This window comes from Macaca fascicularis, chromosome 16 (genome assembly GCF_037993035.2).
Source record: "Macaca fascicularis isolate 582-1 chromosome 16, T2T-MFA8v1.1".
NCBI classification, from domain to species: Eukaryota; Metazoa; Chordata; class Mammalia; order Primates; family Cercopithecidae; genus Macaca; species Macaca fascicularis.
Window position 1 is genome coordinate 82,500,541 of NC_088390.1, and position 14,362 is coordinate 82,514,902.

The following is a 14,362-nucleotide window of genomic DNA, read 5'->3' on the forward strand; positions in this document are numbered from 1 at the left end:
GGTGAGAGCTGGACCTGCCTGGCCGGGCTGATGGGATAGCGGCGGACTCCGCTGCCGTCGGCTCTTGCAGCAGGGAACCATATGCTGGAGCGCGCCTGCGCGAGGGATCCTGGCATCCCGGGTCGGGAATTGTGGCGGGCTAGGTGGAGACTTGAGGCCGCAGTGAGACCGTGGCTGCTGAGATCTCAGGCGTAGTCCCACCTCTCACCCACCAGGGGCGGAGAACCGGAGGTGGACCCCACGTCCTGCATCCTGGACTGGGGATCTGGCTTACGTCCTGCCCAGCAGAAAGCAGGAGACCAAAGCCACTGGATTTCGGGGTGTCTGCATCCCCAGGGACTCGAGAGATAGGGTTCTCCCCACCGGAACGGAGCACCCCGTCCGTAAGGGACCCGCCTCTGCCTGCCCTTTCCTCTGAGGCTGACCACGAGAAAGCCAAGCCGGAGGAAGCGCTGAGCAGTCAGCAGACGGTGTCCTAAGTAAGCAGACGGACTTTCTCAGACCGCTTGGGACTGTGGACTCCTGCACTTTGGGGCCATCAGTCCAAAGAGGGAGAAGTGTTGATTCATGGGAAAATATGAATTTTTGCTCTGCACCTTCTAGGGTCTGAGACCTGGGATTCCAATATCTGCTCCGTCATTAGCGGCAGGGAGATGTTGGGCAAGTAACTTAATCTCCCTGTAAGCCTGTTCCTTCATCTGTGAAATGGGGATAACCAATTTAAGTGGTTGTTATGAAGATTAAATGACAAGTTTTTGTGTTTTTTGTTGTTGTTGTGTTTTGAGACGGAATTTCGCTCTTGTTGCCCAAGCTGGAGTGCAATGGCTTGATCTGGGCTCACTGCAACCTCTGCCTCCCGGGTTCAAACCATTCTCCTGCCTCAGCCTCCCGAGTAACTGGGATTACAGGAGCCTGCCACCACGCCTGGCTAATTTTTGTATTTTTAGTGGAGACGGGGTTTCACCATGTTGGCCAGGCTGGTCTCAAACGCCTGACCTCAGATGATCCGCCTGCCTTGGTCTCCCAAAGTGCTGGGATTACAGGCGTGAGCCACCGTGCGCAGCCTCAGAGGTCAGGCATTCAAGACCAACCTGGCCAACATGGTGAAACCCCGTTTCCACTAAAAATACAAAAGTTAGCCAGGCATGATGGTGGGCGCCTATAATCCCAGCTACTCTGGAGGCTGACATTCAAAACTCGGAAGGTGGAGGTTGCAGTGAGCTGAGATTGGGCCACTGCACTCCAGCCTGGGTGAGGGAGTGAGACTGTCTTAAAAAAAAAAAAAAAAAGTAAGTGGCCAGGTGCAATGGATCACACCTGTAATTGCAACACTTTAGGAGGCCAAGGCTGAAGATTGCTTGAGGCCAGGAGTTCAATACCAGCCTGGGCAACATAGTGAGACCCCTGTCTCTACAAAAAAAAAAAAAAAAATTAGCCAGGAGTGGTGGCACCCACCTGTAGTCCCAGCGACTTGAGAGGCTGAGATAGAAGGATTACTTGAGCCCAGGAGTTTGAGGTTACAGTGAGTTATGGTCATGCCACTGCACTCCAGGATGGGTGATAGAACAAGACCCTGTCTCTAAAAATAAGTAAATAAAGTCCAGGGGCGGTGGCTCACACCGGTAATCCCAGCACTTTGAGAGGCCAAGGCAGGCGGATCACAAGGTCAGGAGATGGAGACCATCCTGGCTAACAGGGTGAAACCCCGTCTCTACTAAAAATACAAAAAAAAAATTAGCCAGGCGTGGTGGTGGGCGCCTGTAGTCCCAGCTACTCGGGAGGCTAAGGCTGGAGAATGTCATGAACCTGGGAGGCAGAGCTTACAGTGAGCTGAGATCATGCCACTGTACTCCAGCCTGGGGGACAGAGCAAGACTCTGTCTCAAAAAAAAAAAAAAAAAAAAAAAAAAGGTAAATAAATCTATTTAAAAAGTAAGTTTCCCAAATGTTCATTGATAAGTGAATGGAAAAATAGAATGTGGTATAGCGATACAATGAAATATTATTTGACCATAAGAAGGAGTGAAGTGGCCAGGTGCAGTGGCTCATGCCGTTATCCCAGCACTTTGGGAGGCCAAGGCAGGTGGATCACCTGAGGGCAGGAGTTCAAAACCAGCCTGACCAACACGGAGAAAACCCATCCCTACTAAAAACACAAAATTAGCCAAGTGTGGCATGCATGTCTGTAATCCCAGCTACTCAGGAGGCTGAGGCAGGAGAATCACTTGAACCCGGGAGGCAGAGGTTGCAGTGAGCTGAGATCATGCCACTGTACTACAGCCTGGGCAACAACAGTGAAACTCTGTCTCAAAAAAAAAAAAAAAAAAAAAGGAGTGAAGTACTGATTATGCTACAATGTGGATGAACTTTGAAAACATCACGCTAAGTGAAAGAAGCCACACACAAAAAAGGCCACATATTGTATGACTTTGTTTATATGAAATGTTAAGTATAGGTAAATCTGTAGAGACAAAAAGTAGATTGGTGGTTATCTGGGCCTGTAGAGATGGGGTGGGGATGGAGATGGGAGATTCGATGCTAAAGGCTAATAGGTGTGAGTTTCTTTTGGTGGGGAAGAAAATGTTCTAGAAGTGGCTGGGCGCGGTGGCTCAAGCCTGTAATCCCAGCACTTTGGGAGGCCGAGACGGGCGGGTCACGAGGTCAGGAGATCGAGACCATCCTGGCTAACACAGTGAAACCCCGTCTCTACTAAAAAAATACAAAAAACTAGCTGGGCGAGGTGGTGGGCGCCTGTAGTCCCAGCTACTCTGGAGGCTGAGGCAGGAGAATGGCGTAAACCCGGGAGGCGGAGCTTGCAGTGAGCTGAGATCTGGCCACTGCACTCCAGCCCGGGCGACAAAGCGAGACTCTGTCTCAAAAAAAAAAAATGTTCTAGAAGTGATTGTGGCAACTGTCGCACAACTCTGTGAATGTAGAAGCCAAATGAACACTTTAAATGGGTAAATGGTATGATATGTGAATTATATTTCTTTTATCTTTTTTTTTTTTCGAGATGTAGTCTCACTCTGTCGCCCAGGCTGGAGTGCAGTGGTACAATCACGGTTCATTGCAACCTCTACCTCCCAGGTTCAAACGATTCTTCTGCCTCAGCCTCCCGAGTAGCTGGGACTACAGGTGTGTGCCACCATGCTCGGGTAATTTTTTTTTTTTTTTTTTTTTTTTTTTTTTAGTAGAGTTGGGCTTTCACCATATTGGCCAGGCTGGGCTTGAACTCCTGACCTCATGATTCGCTCACCTCGGCCTCCCAAAGTGCTGGGATCACAGGCGTGATACGTGATACGTGAATTATATTTCAACAAAGCTGTTACCAAAAAAGTGGGATCATGTTAGTCCTCTAGTCAAAACCAGGCACTGCCACCTCATTTTACGCAGACTACATGCCACAATCCTTAGACTGGGGGAGAAAAAAATCCCGCACATCTCCTACCAATCCCCTTGCTGGTTCAACTCAGGTCATACCGGCTTCCCTGCCTCAGGAACACAGGCGCGCTCCTACATTATGGCCTTTGCACTAGCTTTGGTCTCTCTCTGAAATGCTTTTCTGGCCAGGCATGGTGGCTCATGTGTATAATCCCAGCACTTTGGGAGGCTGAAGTGAGGACTGCTTGAGCCCAGGAGTTCGAGACCATCATGGGGAACATAGGGAGACTCCATCTCTAAAAAAAGAAGAGTCTGAGCGCGGTGGCTCACGCCTGTAATCCCAGCACTTTGGGAGGCCAAGGCAGGTGGAACACCCGGGGTCAGGAGTTTGAGAACAGCCTGAGCAACATGGTGAAACCCCATTCTACTAAAAATACAAAAAATTAGCTGGGTGTGGTGGCGCATGCCTGTAGTCCCAGGTACTCGGGAGGCTGAGGCAGGAGAATTGCTTGAGCCCTAGAAGCAGAGGTTGCAGTGAGCTGAGATCGTGCCACTGCACTCCAACCTGGGTGACAGAGTAAGACTCCGTCTCAAAAAAATAAAAAAGAAAGAAAAGAAATGCTCTTTACCTACATATTCCCTTTGCTAGCCCCTCACTACCTTCAAGTCTTTGCTCAAATGTCAACTTAATGAGGTCTGCGTGACCACTCTACTTTAAATTGTACCATCACCAACATTGTAGTGCTCCCAAATCCCCTTACTCTAAACTACTTTTCCCGCAAGCACTTATCAACTTGCAATACTTAATATGTTATGTTTACTGTATGTCTCTGTTGCTAGAAAGTTCACGGAGGACCTTGATCTTCGTAGAGCTCACTGGTATAGTATATCCTAAGGCACATAACAGTGCCTGGAAAGGAGCAGCTGCTTAATAAATATTTGTTGAATAAATAAATGGTGAGCATCTCATAAACACAAACTGTTATCTTCTTCCTGTTCAATGAGTAGGCAGGCAGGGCAGGAGTGTGAATAAGGTTTCCTTACCAAGAGGAGGAGGTAGTTGGGCTTCTGAGAGACTTTTTCCTTGGGGGAAAAAAAGAGGAAAAATAATATTCTTGACACTGGACCCCAGGGACCAGAACAGGGGAAGGTGAGGCAGCTATGAAGTTGCAGAGACAGAAGGTGGTGATTTTCAGACCCAGTGAACTGGGAGGCTTAAGTTCTACTTAAATAGTAATGATTCGTTGTCCCAAATGCTTGTTGCAGAAACAAATGTTTACATTTTATTGCAACCTAAACACCATCCAGGGAAATGCTGCTTGTGTGTGGAACTCTACTGTTTTGAATTTCCTCAAGGTATATGGAATAAAGTCAGGAGAAAAAGAAGAAGGATCTGAGATCTGATGTATTCAGATTTAACTAACTGGGTTCAGGCCTCTGCCATACATCTCATTCCTTTCTCAGCAGATCCCTCTGAGAAGGAAGTGTTACCATTTCCTTGTTACAGCTGAGGAAACTGAGGGACGGCGCCAAAGACAGAGCCTGACACAATACATGCTCAATATATTGGATTGAATTGGAGGGAAAATGTTCAATGGGTAAGAGAAGGGAAAAAGGTGGACTGGCGCGGTGGCTCACACCTGTAATCCCAGCACTTTGGGAGGCCAAAGCGGGCGGATCACTTGAGGTCAGGAGTTTGAGAACAGCCTGGACAACATGGTGAAACCCCGTCTCTACTAAAAATACAAAAATTAGCCAGGCGTGGTGGCGGGCGCCTGTAATCCCAGCTACTCGGGAGGCTGAGGCAGGAGGATCCGCTTGAACCCGGGGTGGGGGAAGCGGGGCGGGCGGAGGTTGCAGTGAGCCGATATCGTGCCACTGCATTCCAGCCTGGGCGACAGAGTGAGACTCTGTCTCAAAAAATACAAATACAATTACGAAAAAACTAGCCAGGCTTGGTGGGCCTGTGGTCCCATCTACTCAGGTGGCCGAGGCAGGAGAACAGTTTGAACCGGGAAGAGGGAAGTTGCAGTCAGCCAAGATCGCTCAGCTGCACTCCAGCCTGGGCGAGAGCGCCATACTCCAGGACCCTCATCCGCCTCCGCCCCGTGTCTCCTCCCCTCATCTCCCAGGGGTCCTCTTTTGAGGGCACCCCCGCACCTCGACGGTCCAGGGAAGTCCCGCACGCCTGCCAGGCTGCAGCGAAGCGCCGAGGCGCGCGGGGTCCAAGGCTGGTGGTCCCTGTGGCGCGGTGCACACGCAGGGTCCGGGGTCGACCCCTCCACCGCTCCGGCGTCTGCTGGGGAAGTCAGTCCGCCTAGTCAGCCCAGAAACCCCGAATCCGGGGGCTGGAGCTCGGGAGCAGGCACAAGCGCCACTCTCCGCCTGCGCCGTGGAACGCGCGTCAGGACCACTCGGCAGCCCTTCCCCCAGCGCCGCCGGCCGCTGCTGGGGACAACCTCACGCTCCGGTCTCTTGCTCCTCCTCCTGACCCCAGCGCACCCCCATCCCCGCCCCAGATGCAGCGAGGCTCCCTCCGCCTTCAGCCCGGCAGAGTCGCACTAGGAGTTGCAGCGGCCGCAGCCCCGGGACCTTCCCGCTCACGGAGACCCAGACGGCTGCAGGAGCCCAGGCAGCCTCGGGGTCGACGGCACCATGAACGTCTCGGGCTGCCCAGGAGCCGGGAACGCGAGCCAGGTGGGCGGCGGGGGCGGCTGGCACCCCGAGGCGGTCATCGTGCCCCTGCTCTTCGCGCTCATCTTCCTCGTGGGCACCGTGGGCAACACGCTGGTGCTGGCGGTGCTGCTGCGCGGCGGCCAGGCGGTCAGCACCACCAACCTGTTCATTCTCAACCTGGGCGTGGCCGACCTGTGTTTCATCCTGTGCTGCGTGCCCTTCCAGGCCACCATCTACACGCTGGACGGCTGGGTGTTCGGCTCGCTGCTGTGCAAGGCTGTGCACTTCCTCATCTTCCTCACCATGCACGCCAGCAGCTTCACGCTGGCCGCTGTCTCGCTGGACAGGTGAGCCAGCGCCCTGGCCTCCCTGGGAGATGGGCATCCACTCGGGGGATGGAGCGGGAGGCGGGATCGGGGGATCAAGAAGGGATGCGCAGAGTGGGAGAGGACTTTAAGAAGGCAGTGGAAGACAAGCGGGCGCGGAGGAGGAGAAAGAGGAAATAGAATGGGGGACCATGGTGTCCCCTCGGTTAGGTTCGTCCTGGGGCCTGGAAGCCTGGAGAATGTGGCTCTCCAGCTCCGCCCTCGCCTGACAACGCGCAGCATTTCCCGGTACGACGCGTTTGTGCGCGTTCGTCTAGCTTGAGCTTAATGCCCCCGTGAGGGTGGGATAGGACAAAGTGCCCAATGTACAGAAGAGTTGAGTTCCTAAGTAACTCGCTCAGAGTCGCCAGCCAGGGATCCGGTGCATAAAGTGACTGTCTCCTGCAGCCAACTTCAGTCACCCCACTGCACTCGCCTCCAAGCCACAGTTTGGTTGGTTGGTTGGTGTGGTCGGCTCAGGTCCAGGCTGTGGATCTTGGGTCCTTTGCGAGGACCCCCGCCGAAGTCCGAGCAAGCGTGTCTAAAGGTCCCTAGCTCAGTCCCAGCTACTCTGCCCCTCGCCTCCAAACAAAACAAAACAAAACCAAACCAAAAACAAGTCAGGGGTGGGGAGAGGAGCGTGCCCTGGGGTTCTCCAGCCAGAGGAGAGCGAGAGAGGCACAGTCGGGAGAGCGCGGGACTCAGGTGAAGCTTGAAATGACACTAGGATGGTTCCTGGGGAGGAAATCTGCGTATCTTCCCCTCTCCTTTCTCCGGAAAAACGGAGGTGAGGCCAGACTCCCCCCACACCTCCTGTAGCCACTGAGCGGGAAGTGCGTTGGTTCCCAGCGCGCTGGTGGGATCCACAAAGCTCGGATTCTCTCAGGAATCGCATGAGAAACTGACTGTCCCTTGCCCAACATGTCTTCTCCAGGCTGTCTGCTATAGCCTCAGGCGCCTCCCCACTCCCTCCCGCGGCACCGTCACTAGTGGGTAGTCACAGCCTCCCGGAGCCCATAGCCGGTTCTCCAACCTTTAGTCTTCGGTGACTTTGGGATGCCCTCTCAGTGGAGTCCGTCCGTGGTTGCAGTCCCCGGGGGCAGCGGGAGAATGGCTTGGAGGCGCACCTTTCCCGCTGCCGGGCCCGCCGCATTTCCAGGCTCCGCTCAGTGTCTGGGACGCGCTGGGACGCCCCCACCTACACCCTCACCCCCACCTCCGGTGTGTGCGGTGTAACCATGCGTTAAGGACCTTCCTCGAGAGTGACCGTGGGGCCCGAGGTGCAGGGGTCGCGACCTGCCAGCGCTCAGCCGACGTCTCCCTTCCCGGCTTGACCGCAGGTATCTGGCCATCCGCTACCCGCTGCACTCCCGCGAACTGCGCACGCCTCGAAACGCGCTGGCAGCGATCGCGCTCATCTGGGGGCTGTCGCTGCTCTTCTCTGGGCCCTACCTGAGTTACTACCGCCAGTCGCAGCTGGCCAACCTGACCGTGTGCCATCCCGCGTGGAGCGCCCCTCGCCGCCGCGCCATGGACCTCTGCACCTTCGTCTTCAGCTACCTGCTTCCGGTGCTGGTTCTCAGCCTGACCTACGCGCGCACCCTGCGCTACCTCTGGCGTGCCGTCGACCCGGTGGCCGCGGGCTCGGGTGCCCGGCGCGCCAAACGCAAGGTGACACGCATGATCCTTATCGTGGCCGCGCTCTTCTGCCTCTGCTGGATGCCCCACCACGCGCTCATCCTCTGCGTGTGGTTCGGCCATTTCCCGCTCACGCGCGCTACTTACGCGCTTCGCATCCTCTCGCACCTGGTCTCCTACGCCAACTCCTGCGTGAACCCCATCGTTTACGCGCTGGTCTCCAAACACTTCCGCAAAGGCTTCCGCAAGATCTGCGCGGGCCTGCTGGGCCGTGCCCCACGCCGAGCCTCGGGCCGCGTGTGCGCTGCGGCGCCGGGCACCCACAGTGGCAGCGTGCTGGAGCGCGAGTCCACCGACCTGTCGCACGTGAGCGAGGCGGCAGAGGCCCTTCATCCCTGCCCCGGCGCTTCCCAGCCGTGCACCCTCGAGCCTGGTCCCGGCCCGTCTTGGCGGGGCCCAAAGGCAGGCAACAGCATCCTGACAGTTGATGTGACCTGAAAACACTTAGCGGGCACGCTTGGATGTTACAGAGTTGGAGTCATTGTTGGGGGACTGTGGGGAGAGCTTTGCCTGTTAATAAAACGCACAAACCATTTCACATGCAGCGACAGCGCTGTTTCACGTTTCTCATTGTCTTGAGACTCTGTGGGAAGCCTCTGGGGCTTCACACAGGGGCTCCCTAGGGGTGAGTGCAGGACCCTTTGCAGAGCTACCAGGAAAGAGGGCTGACCACACCTAAGGCAGCCGGGTTACAATCCGCATAAAAATCTGAGCCTGGGGAGCGTGCGACAGAGGCAGGCAGACTGTTTTAGGCGTTCAATAAAGTCGGTCGATGACAGACACAGATGTGTGTTCCCAGTCGCATTTGTGCTCTGGTGTGTAACAGATCTGTCCTCGCCTGCTTCCAGCTCCCAGGGCCCCTTTGAGTCTGGACAGCCCAGTCAGTCCCCTCCATTTTTGGCCTTAGCTTTTCCTTCCCTCGCTGCAGCTGGGCCAGGATCAAGTCTCCAGGGGCTGTTTCACTCCAGATAGAACTCCCTTCCCAGAGGCTTTTTTTTTGGTTTCTGTGTTGTTGTTGTTTGTTTTCTGAGATGGAGTTTTGCTCTTGTTGCCCAGGCTGGAGTGCAATGGTGCAATCTTGGCTCACTGCGACCTCTGCCTCCTAGGTTCAAGTGATTCTCCTGCCTCAGTCTCCCAAGTAGCTGGGCTTACCACCATGGATACTAATACAGCTAATTTCTGTATTTTTAGTAGAGACAGGGTTTTACCATATTGGCCAGGCTGGTCTCAAACTCCTGACCTCAGCCTCCTTCAAAGTGCTGGGATTACTGGGATTACCAGAATTCTTTTGTTCTTTTTTTTTTCTTTGGTGTGTGTGTGGTGGGGGGAGGGAAGGCAGAGTCTGGCTCTGTAGCTCAGACTGAAGTGCAGTGTTGTGATCTTGGCTCACTGCAACCTCCACTTCCTGGGCTCAAGTGATCCAGCTTCAGCCTCCCGAGTAGTTGGGACTACAGGTGCATGCCACCATGTCCAGCTAATTTTTGTGTTTTTGATAGAGACAGAGTCTCCCTATGTTACTCTGGTCTCAAACCCCTGGGCTCAAGCAATCTGCCCTCCTTGGTCTCCCAAAGTGCTGAGATTACAGGCATGAGCCACCATGTCCAGGGTTCTTGAGCCAAGGCTCTTTACACAAAATCACTTCAGTGTTTAAGGAGAGCAGGGAGACTCTCAAGGCTGTCCCCATCTCACATCATTGAGCACAGAACACTCACCAAGGGTTTGGGTCTTAGGTAGGTTGGTGTCAGCCACTGAAATGCAGGGGACACCCGTGGGCCCTGATTGGAAGGACAAAATCGGGGAGAGATAGAGGTCTTACACCTGCCAGGTCCCCCTGGGCAGGCATTGAGCGTCGCAACGGGTTCCAGGTGGTGGAAATGGAGCGGGACAGGGACACCAAGGCAGCTGCAGTGTGGGCGGGGCTGGGTCCTGGGCTTTATCTTTGGGTGTTTGCGGAACTGGGGCAGGGGCTGCCAAGTCCACGGCTCTAGGGTCCTTGCCCAGAGCAGCTGCCTCTGACCAATTGCTCAGCTGCCGGAGAAGTGACTAGAACAGAGGTTGTAGCTTAGGCACTGTTGCTCCTTCCAGTCCCTCCGTGCAGTTGATGATGGCCCTGTGGCCCCTGCTCCATTTCACCTTCCTGGGGTTTAGCATCACCTGGCCCTTGGTCCATGGGCAGGGCTTCCAAGAGACAGCAGCCGGTAGGTGGAGGGCAAGGTCATAAGCTTTGCGATGGGCCCTAGGGCACCTGAGTGACCTTGACCTTTATCGCTCAGTCTGGCCATCCCTCTTCAACGTCAGCTTGCCCCAGAAGGCTCAGGAAAGCATCCAGATTCCAAACAATGGGAGTGCACCCCTGCTCGTGGATGTGCAGGTGTTTGTCTCCAATGTGTTTAATGTGGTAAGTGCCGCTAGGCCAAGGGCCCTAAGTGCTGGGCTGGGCAGGAGACAGGACTCAGCCCTGGATAGTGCTGGGGTCTCCTGCCGTGTTCGTGTTCTGCCAACACAGCGCTCACCCTGAGGTGACGCACTGCCCTTCCCTCAGGACATCCTGCGATACACAATGTCCTCCATGCTGCTGCTTAAGCTGGTGAGCTCCTATCCCCGGGGAGGTGGGATGGGAAAGCCCAGCTGAGTCCAGCTCAGAAGTACCAGCCTTCATCAACACGCTGAGCTTGGGGGCATGGATACGTGGAGATCAGGAGCCTCAGTGGTGCCCTTGTGTCCCCAGTCCTGGCTGGACACGCGCCTGGCCTGGAACACTAGTGCACACCCGCGGCACGCTGTCACGCTACCCTGGGATTCTCTCTGGACACCAAGGCTCACCATCCTGGAGGCGTAAGTGAAACAGTTCCTGCCCCAGGAATCTGCGGTGCATAGCCCTCCTTTTCCCCATCTACAACCTAGAGGCTGGGTGAATATGCCCCTCCTGGCAGTCCCTGCCAGACTAGCAGTGCATCTCTACTGCCTCTGTGGTTGGGGGTGGGATGCCAGGGTCTCCCCTGGCCCTGTCCAAGGGGCTGGGGCTCTGGCTGTGGTACCTTTCCCCACAGGCTCTGGGTGGACTGGAGGGACCAGAGCCCACAGGTCCGAGTAGACCAGGACGGCCACGTGAAGCTCAATCTGGCCCTCACCACGGAGACCAACTGCAACTTTGAGCTCCTCCACTTCCCCCGGGACCACAGCAACTGCAGCCTCAGTTTCTATGCTCTTAGCAACACAGGTGCTGACAGGGCAGGGGCTGCAGGGTTGGGGAGGGGAGGAAGAAGGTGGGGAAAGGGAACTCCTAGGTCTGTGGTGCAGCGCAGAGGGAAGGGGAGAAGGCAGACGGAAAGGGAATGCCCAGGTCTGTGTTCAGAGCAGTCTACCCCAGGTTTAGGTGGGCAGCACCTGCTCTCCCACTGCGCCCCCTACTTGAGGGGCAGCCCCTCTCTGCACTCAGCGGTAGCCTCAGGGCTCCTCTCTAGGGTGACAGACTCAAAGATTGGCAGCAGTTCTGCAATCCTAGAGGTCCGAGCACATCAGTGTTCTGTCCTCCCCGGAGCAACTGCCCTCCACAGCCATGGCCTGACCGCAGTGGCTCAGCCCCTTGCAGCAAGGCCAGAGGCTCAGGATGCTGTGGCCTCACTCCTGGAAACCACCTGAAGGTGCAGCCACCCTGTATAAACCCATTGGGTGACATCTAACTTGGCAAAGAAGTCCTACTCTTCCCTCCGTGAGAGACCACAGCCGTAGCCCTGGGGATCCTGCTTCAGGTGTGAGATGATAGACTGGCGAACCTGTGACCAGTTCTCCCTCCACCATGAAGTGGTGCAAAGTACATTTATTTTTACAATGAAAGCTCATCTATGAATCTGATAAAGGCCTTCCTTTAACTGGAGACGATTTGGGATGTTGCAAAACAAGGTTTGGGAAGCCCATCTACGGACTGGTTTTGTCTCCAAGTCTGTCCCTGCCAAAAGCCATCAACAGTCTCCATCACCCCTGGGCTCCAGTCTGCTACCCCCAGACTTGGCAGCTGGGATCTCTCCTTCCTAGTTCATAGTTCTCATTCCCACCCCTCAGCGATGGAGTTAGAGTTCCAGACCCACGCGGTGAACGAGATTGTGAGTGTCAAGAGGGAATACGTAGTTTATGATCTGAAGGCCCAAGTCCCACCCCAGCAGCTGGTGCCCTGCTTCCGGGTGAAGGTGAGTCAAGTCGGGAGGAGGCCAACAGAGGCCTGCTGGAGGTGGGTGGGGGTGAGGATGCAGGGCCAGAGGCCAAGCCCCATGCCCCCACTGCCCACCTCCTTCCTCCCACTGGAAGGCCCTGGCTTTTCCCCTTCCAGATGAGCCTGAAGAACACGGCACTCAAGTCCATCATCGCTCTCTTGGTGCCTGCAGAGGCGCTGCTGCTGGCTGACGTGTGCGGGGGGCTGCTGCCCCTCCGGGCCATTGAGCGCATAGGCTATAAGGTGACATTGCTGCTGGGCTACCTCGTCTTCCACTCCTCCCTGGTGCAGGCCCTGCCCAGCTCCTCCTCCTGCAACCCACTGCTCAGTAAGCCCTGCTACCTCACCCAGCCTGCCGTTTCTCCCCCGTCACCCACTGCTGCTCAGCTTGCTGAGGGACTGGCCCCTGAGCATCTCCCCGTGCCCTGCCTCCCCCAGTTTACTACTTCACCATCCTGCTGCTGCTGCTCTTCCTCAGCACCATGGAGACTGTGCTGCTGGCTGGGCTGCTGGCCCGGAGCAGCCTTGGGGCCAAAAGCAGCCCCAGCCCAGCCCCAAGAGGGGAACAGCAAGAGCATGGCAACCCAGGGCCTCATCCTGAAGGTGGGCAGGGGCTGGGGCCCCTTTCTGGGGCTGGGGGGTAAGGAATGAGGCCTCGGTGCATACCTAGGGCTGGGGTGACGGCGCGGGGGGTTCAGGCGTGCATAGAAGCTCCTTGCATCTACCCTGCTGGCTCTCCTATCCCTGGTCTCCACCATGTCCTCCTCCCTTAGAAGAAACAGGTCTGGGGCAGGGAGCAAGCTTAGCCTCCCTGACGTCCCAGGTGACCTCAATCCCCTGATAACCCACACCTTGCACAGCCTAAGAGGGTGTTTCTTTAACTGAAGATGGCCTGAAATGGGCCAGACCCCAATTTTCATCAGCTGAGAATCTAAGAAAGGGAGAGATACAAGCTGATGACCCCTGTGGTTCACTCTTTTGCTCACGTTGGGGGGACCTTGAAGAACAGCTCCTTTCCCTGTATGTCTCCCCACAGAGTCCCCCAGAGGAGTAAAGGGGTCACAGAGAAGCTGGCCTGAGACTGCTGACCGCATCTTCTTCCTCGTGTATGTGGTTGGGGTGCTATGCAGCCAATTCATCTTCGCTGGAATCTGGATGTGGGCAGCGTGCAAGTCTGGCCCAGCCCCTGGAGAGGCTGCACCCCATGGCAGGCGGCCTAGACCGTAACGGGGCAGGGCCTGGGCTGCACACCTGAGGATGAAGTTTGCTTTCCCATGGCTGGGGGAGGGCCATGGCAGGGTCTCTGGATGAAGCCAGGCTGAGCTCCCCCTCTGTAAGCACACAAGCAGAGTGTGAAATAAACCCATCTCCAGTGCAAGTGTGCCTCAAGGGTCAGTCTTCATTCTCGTCCTAAATAGGCGGGGTCCTATTTTTTGCTTCCAACTCTCACTTTGCTCCTGAACTTTTCCCCATTGTCCCTGTCTCCCAGCCCATAGGCAGGCAGCCTAACTGCTCCTTTGGCAACGACGACTGCTTGGCTCTGGGCCAGGAGGCACTGAGGCTGGGGACCAGAGACAGGCGCTTGAGGAAGGCTGCAGAGGGTGGGATGGAACTCCTCCTCCGAACGCCTCCTGCAGTGTGCTGGACTCTAGGGAAATGGCCAGTGAGTCTGCCTCCTCCAGCCACCTAGGGAACTCCTAGGAGGGAAAGGTCCCAGACCTCAGGCCTGTGGGCGAGCGGGAATGTGTTTTAAGAGAGGGCGTCAATGCTGACTGCCTTTCCTCCAGGTGCTCTAGCTGCTTCTCTAGCTGCTTCTCTGAGCCCTACCACATCTCTGGGCTGTAGGGGAGTTCTCTGTCCTCCGCTCTGACCCATTCTGCCCTGCTGCTCTTGGTACACATGGGACAGCAGTGGGCACAGGCCTCTGTCTTCCTTCTCTCCTTTCCTGTTTCAGAAGCCATCTGGGTCATAAAAGCCAAGGTGTGAAGGGACCCCAGGCTTCTCAGAGAGTGCTGGTTCGGCTGGGAACACGG

At 55.8% G+C, this 14,362-nt stretch overlaps 2 protein-coding genes across 3 annotated transcripts; both read left to right on the forward strand.

The window, feature by feature from the left end:
* Positions 1–91: 91 nt before the first annotated feature.
* GALR2 (galanin receptor 2) lies at positions 92–8,669 on the forward strand. 2 transcript variants are annotated; one of them, XM_045376636.3, is made up of 5 exons: positions 92–479; positions 4,848–4,978; positions 5,900–6,077; positions 6,282–6,403; positions 7,762–8,669. In XM_045376636.3, the coding sequence occupies exons 3-5, from the start codon at positions 6,036–6,038 to the stop codon at positions 8,555–8,557; spliced, it is 960 nt and encodes a 319-aa protein (XP_045232571.1). In that variant the 5' UTR covers positions 92–479; positions 4,848–4,978; positions 5,900–6,035; the 3' UTR covers positions 8,558–8,669. The 2 variants fall into 2 exon arrangements, with proteins under 2 accessions (XP_045232571.1, XP_005585083.1); XM_005585026.5 differs by having other exon boundaries at positions 5,900–6,403.
* Positions 8,670–8,891: 222 nt separating this feature from the next.
* Positions 8,892–13,796, forward strand: ZACN (zinc activated ion channel). Its single transcript, XM_005585039.5, has 11 exons — positions 8,892–8,934; positions 9,959–10,028; positions 10,205–10,317; positions 10,393–10,517; positions 10,662–10,706; positions 10,848–10,954; positions 11,170–11,339; positions 12,182–12,306; positions 12,447–12,657; positions 12,768–12,932; positions 13,366–13,796. The coding sequence occupies exons 1-11, from the start codon at positions 8,892–8,894 to the stop codon at positions 13,554–13,556; spliced, it is 1,365 nt and encodes a 454-aa protein (XP_005585096.4). The 3' UTR covers positions 13,557–13,796.
* The last annotated feature ends 566 nt before the right edge of the window (positions 13,797–14,362 follow it).

Bases quoted from the DNA above. Each gene is read 5' to 3' on its own strand.
- ZACN (XM_005585039.5), top strand. From the start codon at position 8,892: ATGACAGACACAGATGTGTGTTCCCAGTCGCATTTGTGCTCTG. The intron at 8,935-9,958 runs GTGTGTAACAGA...CCCCCTGGGCAG, and splicing joins CCAGTCGCATTTGTGCTCTG to GCATTGAGCGTCGCAACGGG. The intron at 12,658-12,767 runs GTAAGCCCTGCT...TGCCTCCCCCAG, and splicing joins CTCCTGCAACCCACTGCTCA to TTTACTACTTCACCATCCTG.
- GALR2 (XM_005585026.5), top strand. From the start codon at position 6,036: ATGAACGTCTCGGGCTGCCCAGGAGCCGGGAACGCGAGCCAGGTGGGC. The intron at 6,404-7,761 runs GTGAGCCAGCGC...GCTTGACCGCAG, and splicing joins GCCGCTGTCTCGCTGGACAG to GTATCTGGCCATCCGCTACC.